The 7853-nt window shown below is 41.0% G+C and overlaps 1 protein-coding gene across 3 annotated transcripts in view; it reads right to left on the reverse strand.

The window, feature by feature from the left end:
* LOC101416734 (uncharacterized) overlaps window positions 1-6825 on the reverse strand; it is a 34627-nt gene extending 27802 nt beyond the window's left edge. Inside the window, exons 1-2 of one of the 3 annotated variants that reach the window (XM_058289866.2) lie at window positions 6089-6239; window positions 5098-5447 (exon numbers count right to left, since the gene is read on the reverse strand). Coding sequence is in view for 1 of the 3 variants with exons in the window: in XM_058289864.1 (XP_058145847.1) it covers window positions 6739-6802 (64 nt within the window). In the remaining 2 variants the exon portion in view is untranslated. Of the gene's footprint in view, window positions 1-5097; window positions 5448-6088; window positions 6240-6738 lie in introns of those variants that run through there. The other 2 variants (XM_058289864.1, XM_004481708.3) reach the window with 2 other exon arrangements.
* Between the last annotated feature and the right edge of the window lie 1028 nt (window positions 6826-7853).

The following is a 7853-nucleotide window of genomic DNA, read 5'->3' on the forward strand; positions in this document are numbered from 1 at the left end:
GAGTTAAAACTGAAAGACCCCACAGGCCGGGGCTGCTGCTCCCGCTTCTAACGTAAACTCTCCCCTCTCCTTGAGCTTAAAATGTCTCAGCACTTCAAAGGAGCTTCCTCCAAACAAGTCATTGTTTTTCATTACAAGCACCAGAGTGAAAAAACACTGGTCAACTGCAAAAAACATGCTCACTGATAAATCAGGACAAGAGGCTATGCTCAAATTCTGTTGTCTGTCTCTGGACCTTTTTGCTAACTCACCAGTTCTCAAAACGTGGTCTGGCGATCCCTGGGAGACCCCAAGACAATGACAAAACTATTTTTATAATAAGATTAAAACCTCATTTGCCTGTTTTACTCTCATTTTCTTGGGAATGTTTTCTAGAATTGTCCCAGAAGGTAGGTTTAGGGTATAAATATGTGCATTTTAAGAGATTCTAAGTTTGCTGTCAGTACTACCAATGAGCTCTTACTATCTCATGTTACACCTGCTTAATAATCTCGGTAACCTCCTTACTGCCCATTAACTGTTATTTTTAAATCCTAATGTTTTCCTTGAACCTACATGTTAATCCAAAAAGTGAGTACATTTTATTTTCTTGCTTTGCAATTTTATTAAAATTTTAGGGAAATGGACTTGGCCCAGTGGTTAGGGCATCCGTCTACCATATGGGAGGTCCGCGGTTCAAACCCCGGGCCTCCTTGACCCGTGTGGAGCTGGCCATGCGCAGTGCTGATGCGCGCAAGGAGTGCCGTGCCACGCAAGGGTGTCCCCCGCGTGGGGGAGCCCCACGCGCAAGGAGTGCGCCCGTGAGTAGAGCCGCCCAGCGCGAAAAGAAAGAGCAGCCTGCCCAGGAATGGCGCCACCCACACTTCCCGTGCCGCTGACGACAACAGAAGCGGACAAAGAAACAAGACGCAGCAAATAGACACCAAGAACAGACAACCAGGGGAGGGAGGGAAATTAAATAAATAAATAAATCTTAAAAAAAAAAAAATTTTTTTTAACAAAATTTAAAATTGCATCTAAAACTTACCATTTCAGAATTGAATAGTTTATTCTAAAATAAAAAGAAAATTTGTTTATAATACGCTCATATTTAAGGAAGGATTGTTGACTTTTTCCACCCACAGCTTTACCATCTACATAGAAAGATTCCGAAAAGTTAAAACTCACATATCAGAGAGTTCTCTGACTCTCAAGGGAGGAATCTTCTCTAAAGAAATCTGTTGAAATGTAAATAAGAAGTAAAAATGTAATGAAAACTATCTTCCCCTTGCCTGTATACATGTCACTAATTTATAATATTACTACTTTTGAAAGTATTTTGGTGCCAATGGAGTTGAGGCATCCTTTGGAGAACAATCACTCGAAGTTTACAGAAGAAGGAATTAAATATTTTAAATGTAGATGGGTCGAGTTCTGTAAAAGCTAAAACTCGTGTTTGTAACAGCTCTTCAAATTAGAAATGAAAAAGCTGCCAGACTACTTTACAGAGGAAGTTACACTATTTTATGGGCTGGAGAAGTACACACAGTGGATGAAAGACTTACTAGCTTTGTACAGTTGACATTACTGAATGCCGGCTGGATGAAGAGCCAGTAAAAGAAATCATGGCAGTGCCAATTTCCAGTGACACAACCCATTGCATTAAAGATTTCACTACAAAGGAGCAGATGTAGCTCAAGTGGTTGAGCACCTGCTTCCCACTTATGCAGTCCTGTGTTCGATCCCCAGTACCTCCTAAAAAAAGAAACAAACAAATGAAAAAGCCAACTCTCATTGGGAAACGGGTGTAGCTCAGTGGTTGAGCGCCTGCTCCCCACGTATGAGGTTCTGCTACAGACACGATGACTGAGTTAATATGTGGTCTCCAGAGTTGTTCTTTTGCCTTTCAAATGGGAATAAATCTACAGGTGTGACTGGACTTGCTATTTTGCTTGTATTCATTGAGTATCATCCCCAACTAATAAATCATCAAAGGTTCTTTTACGGGAATTCTTGGCAATAAATACAAAGGGCTGAAAATATTGTTGGCAACAAACTTGTTAATTGACAAGAAACTCAAAGTGCTGAATAATCTTTTTAAATTTCATGGTTTATGCTGGAACAAGTCTGTTGACATTGGCACTGATTATACGAAAGCCAAGGTGAGTCAACTGCCAGGGAAGTGGCAGTAAATTGTACTTGTCACTCCCACCATAGTTGAACCCTTCCGTGGTCCAAAACTTCTTCAAAAAATGCAGCCTACGATATTGCCAAATTCAATTAATAGGAAAATGAAATAGTAATAAATGTTTAAAGATTAGAAATAGAATAGGTACTAATTCAGAAAAACTAAAATAAAGTAAAACTAAATTGGGGTACTAAAAAATGAAAACTATCATAAAACTTTGTTTTTTATGTTTTGCCTTTCATCACTGTAATAGGTGTTGCCCTATATGTACAGTGGCAAGGCAATTTCTTTCATTTCTTCCTCATTGTCTACATCCTTTTTTAAAAAAAATTTTTTAATTTTGTCTTCAAAAAAGTTTTAGATCACAGTAAAGACACATATACAATATAGGGAACTCCCATATATCCTACATCAAACCCTTTTCCCCACTCCCCAGCAATGATCTTTTTACACGTTCATGTTATATTTGCTGCAGCTGATGTACAGATATTGACACATAGCTACCAAACATGGTTCCATTTTGGTTTACATTATGGTTTATGTTTTAGACTGCACAATTTTCTAAATTTTTAGTTACATTGTGGTTTACATTTTAGCCTTTAGACTTAATTCATTTCATTTTTGGTGAAATTTAACATGTCCTATGTCCGTCATTGCACGATCTTGTGGAACACTTCCATTTCCCCCAGTTACCAACCGCTTCCATCTATTCTATTCCTCTCTTCCCCTTCCTTCAGGGCCCACTGTGACAACCAAGCTTCGAAGCTTGAAGGACCAGATTCACAGATACTTGCAACAATGCTGAGGGCAGGGAGAGGGAAGAAGAGGTGTGATATGGGGGCATTTTCAGGACTTGGAATTGTCCTGAATGATTTGCAGAGACAGACATAGGATATTATATATCCTGCCATAACCCACTGAATGGACCCTGTGAGAGTGTAAACTACAATGTAAACTATAATCCATGCGGTGCAGCAGTGCTCCAAAATGTATTCACCAAACGCAATAAATAGGCCACAATGATGAAAGAAGTTGTTGATGTGGGAAGAATGTGGGGGGGTGTTGGGTATATGGGAACCTCATATTTTTTAATGTAACATTTTTTGTGATCTATGTATCTACAAAAAAATGTTTTAAAAATTAGCAGTCATTGTATTCTTCACTGCTGCATACTTGCAGTTTTTTAAAAAAAAGTTTCACTAAAGAAAGTTCTCATTGAAATAGTAAAATTTGTTAATTTCATTGTCTTGATCCCCTGAACAGGCATTTTTCTATTAAACATGCATTTTAAAAATATTTCTGCATGACAATATGAGAGGTACATGCCAAATACTCCTGCTGCATACTGAAGTATGATAGCTGTCTCAAGGAAAAGCACAGTGCAATGTTTGAGTTCCCAGCTATAAAAGCGAAAACCATTTTTACTCAAAAGAACAACAAAAAGACAAACTATGTTTATTTGGACCTGGGTATTTGGCAGACCTGGTGTTAAAAACGTACAAAGTCAACCAGTAACTTCAAGGAAAACAACTGACAGGTTTTTCCCTTACCAACTATAAAAGTTAATCATTCAAGAGAAAATTAGAATACTGGGAAACTTGAATTGGCCTACCATGAATTTGACAGGTTTCCAATACTTTTCTGATATGATAGGTGGTAATATTAATGAATTTTTTGGTATTGTATAAAATGTGTCAAAATTTGGAAGGTCTGCATAGCTCAGTAAACCAGTATTTTCCAGGTAAGTGTATGGTGTTACAAAAGCTTTTATGAATAAAAGTATCCAAAGTGTAAAATAGACCAATGGATTTTAATTTAATGAAAAGTTTATTATGTTTCCTGATTCCACATTATAACTAACCATTAAACTCTATCACTTGTCAGGAAATGGACTTTGGCCCAGTGGTTAGGGCGTCCGTCTACCACATGGGAGGCCCGCGGTTCAAGCCCCGGGCCTCCTTGACCCGTGTGGAGCTGGCCATGCGCAGTGCTGATGCGCGCAAGGAGTGCCCTGCCACGCAGGGGTGTCCCCCGCGTAGGGGAGCCCCACGCACAAGGAGTGCACCCGTAAGGAGAGCTGCCCAGCGCGAAGGAGGGAGCAGCCTGCCCAGGAATGGCGCCGCCCACACTTCCCGTGCCGCTGACGACAACAGAAGCGGACAAAGACACAGAAAACAGACAACCGGGGGAGGGGAGGGGAATTAAATAAATAAAAATAAATCTTTAAAAAAAAAACAAAAAAAAACTATCACTTGTCAAGTTTTGGTATAGTATCAAAGAATAATATCTACAATTATCTGAAAAGGCTATTAAAATACTATTTTTCCTTTAGGCAAATACCTATCTGTGCGAGGCCAGATTTTCTTTGTATTCTTCAACCAAAACAACACATCACAACAAAACTAAATGCAAAAGCAGATATGAGAGCTATCTTGTATTGACTCGGACATTAAAAATATTTGTCAAAATAACAAAGGGAGTGGATTTGGTTCAAGCAACTAGGTGCCCACCTCCCACATAGGAGGTCCTGAGTTTTAGTTCCTGGTGCCTCCTAAAAGAAGACAAGCAGATGCAATGAGCTGATGCACGAGCTGATGCATAAGTTCATGCAACAAGCTGACACATGAGCAGACACATGTCTTTTGTTTTGAAAAATATCATTTTAAAATGTTATTTCTTTTACTATGTAATGAGTTTATTGTTATTTTTAAAATTTGTCAGTGTTAATTTCTAGTACAGTAAATATCAATACACATAACCAAAACTCTTTGGTTTCCTCAATAACTTCTAAGAGTGTAATGGTGTTCAGAAACCAAAAGTTTGAAAAACACTGTGCTAATCTATTCCTTTGCATACCATTTACTCATGGCCTGCCCAGGAACCCGACTGAGTCATGAATATTCAAGGATGTTTGAATAACCTAAACTTACCTCATTTATTCCCACTACTTCTCATTCTGGCTCCACCTCTGGACATTCCAGACATCAAAATGTAACTACTGGGAAGCGGATGTGGCTCAATTGATAGAGCTTCCGCCTACCACATGGGAGGACCTGGGTTTGATCCCTGAGGCCTCCTGGTGAAAAAGAAGAGAAAGTGTGCCTGTGTGGGGAGCCAGTGCCCCGCGCAAGTGAGTCACACAGCAAGATGATGACGCATCAGAAGAGAGACAAGGGGAGAGTCAAGGTGAAGTGCAGCAGAAACTGGGAACTGAGGTGGTGCAATTGACAGGGAACCTCTTTCCCTATCAGAGGTCTCCAGGATCGAATCCCAGTGAATCCTAGAGGAGAGAAAATGAGAAGAAAAGACTACACAGACAGCAGGAGGAGGGGAAGGGGAGAAAATAAATAAAATAAACCTTAAAAAAAAAAAAGCAAGTATTCACTATGGTCCATAGCTTACATTTGGTTTATTTTTTCCACACCCCCCTATTATTAACACCATGTATTGGTATTGCACATTTGTTATAGCTCATGAGAGAACATTCTCATAATTGTACTGTTAACCAGAGTCCTTCTTTCACCACATGGTTCATTGTGTTACACAGTCCCATGACTTATACCATTCATCATCCTAAATGTACACTCAGGGACTTTCACTTTCATTGCAGAATTGCGCAGTCATCACTTCAGTAAATTTTTGAAACTTTTCCTTAGCCCAAAAGAAAAAAAGTATCATACCCCCCTATAATTGATCATTAACGTTGATATGGTACATTTTCTGACATTGATACATGAATATTATAATATTGCTGTCAACTATAGTCCATAAAAGTTACATTAATTGTATTTTTCCCTTGCGTCACCATATTCTTACCATCATATAATAGTGACGTACATTTGTTCTAGTTCATAGAAGAAAGATTCCTCTATTAGCCACAATCCTCAACCACCACCAGATAACCAACCATTTTCTACTTACAAAAACAGCAATTTCATGTGGTTCAGTCAAATAGCCCTAGAAGCTGTACTTCTGAACTGAAAATGCCAGGAAACAAACCAGCTCAGCACAGAGCTTACAGTTGGAAATTCAGCAGTGTCAGTTACCAAGGAGCCAACCTCTCCTACAGAGACAGACATAGAAGCAAGCAGCAAGGGCTGCAAATCAAAACCAGCAAATGAGATTATGTGTGTACGATTTGAAAACAGTTAAGTACTGTTCAAATATTATCACAAAAGAAATTACTGTTTGTCATAGAAGCGGTCTTGAGTGCCTTGCCCAAGAAAAATAGACATTTCAATCGTAAGATAGTCGACATTTCAGATTTTCACTTGAAAAGACCAAAATGCAGAGGAATTAATTGGTAGCACCATAGGACATGGTGGATTTTTTCATTTCATGATCCCAGGTAGACCACCTGGACTGACGAAAACATGTTTCCTGGAGCTTTTTACATTAGATACGTAGGTGTCTTTTTTCACTGATAGTTTACATTTACATTAGAGAAGAATAACAAGGTAAGAAACGTGTCTTTTGACAACCTCCTCATGGGACCATAACACACCCACAGCCAGCTAAAAGGAACTTCAAAACACCAGGAATTTGGCAAAAGCCGTGCATGAACCACTCACCCCCAGGCTGGGTGCCAGCCAAGTTCTGGACCTCTCCCTGGTTACAGCTTTGCCCCAGTTTCATAAGCAGAGGTTACAGCCAGCACGACGCACGATGGCCCAGAAAAAAAAATGTGGTGGCCTCACATTACCTTATGATCCATTTCCTTTCCAGACAGGGAAGCTACCAGGTTTCCAGGAGAAACGCTCCTCCTCTTTGGATGACTTCAAGGGTGCAAAACCAGTCTACCCGGGTTGACCTGCCTCATCTGAATGAGCACCTCGGAGGTGATTAGGGGCTCAAGGAGCAGTGTGCATGCACGGGGTGTGAACACTCAGTTTCCCTCTCTGTGCATGGGTCCACTTCCTGTCTGCACACACATCTGTGCTCTGGAATTCTGATGTGAACCCTTTCATGCCCGTGGAAACCAGAGGCCTGGCAGGGGTCCAGGAGGCTTGTACCAGGAACTGGGCCAGCTCGGGAGCTCCCCGGTGGTCCCAACCCAAATCTCCCTTTTGTTTCCCTGATGGCCTTGATCCCACGCTCTGGGAAAATAACACAAGTGTTGTTAAATGTGAATTGGTCATGAGGTCGGTAGGGACCGCGGCTTTGACTCGGAAGAAGCAGCCTCTGCCCCTCGTCCAGTTAACTCGCCTGCCCTTTGGAGGGGTGGTGACCCGAGAGACGTGCGATGAGCCTGCTCAAGTCTTGGGTTTCTTGCTGGGTGTGTCTGTTTAGGACTCCTTTGCTCTCTCCCTTCCGCCCTCCTACCCTTCCCCACATCTGCTCTGGGGAGGGACGGGCACAGACCTGGAGGAGGAAATGGCGTGACTTCAACTTCATTTGCAATGGTCCATCACTTTTCTCAAATTAAAAGGTCTGCTGCAAACCTTGGGTGACAAAGTATTAACGTGCGATATTTTTGGGTGGGTGATTTTATTACTTGGTATTTAAAAGAATCTTTTATTTTATTTTATTATTTATTTCTCCTTGCCCGCCCCCCTCATTGTCTGCTCTCTGTGTCCATTCGCTGAGTGTTCTTCTGTGTCCGCTTGCATTCTCGGCAGCACCGGGAATCTGCGTCTCTTTTCGTTGCTCATCTTGCTGCATCAGCTCTCCGTGTGTGCGGTGCCAC

This window comes from Dasypus novemcinctus, chromosome 29 (assembly GCF_030445035.2).
Source record: "Dasypus novemcinctus isolate mDasNov1 chromosome 29, mDasNov1.1.hap2, whole genome shotgun sequence".
In the NCBI taxonomy this organism is placed as follows: domain Eukaryota; kingdom Metazoa; phylum Chordata; class Mammalia; order Cingulata; family Dasypodidae; genus Dasypus; species Dasypus novemcinctus.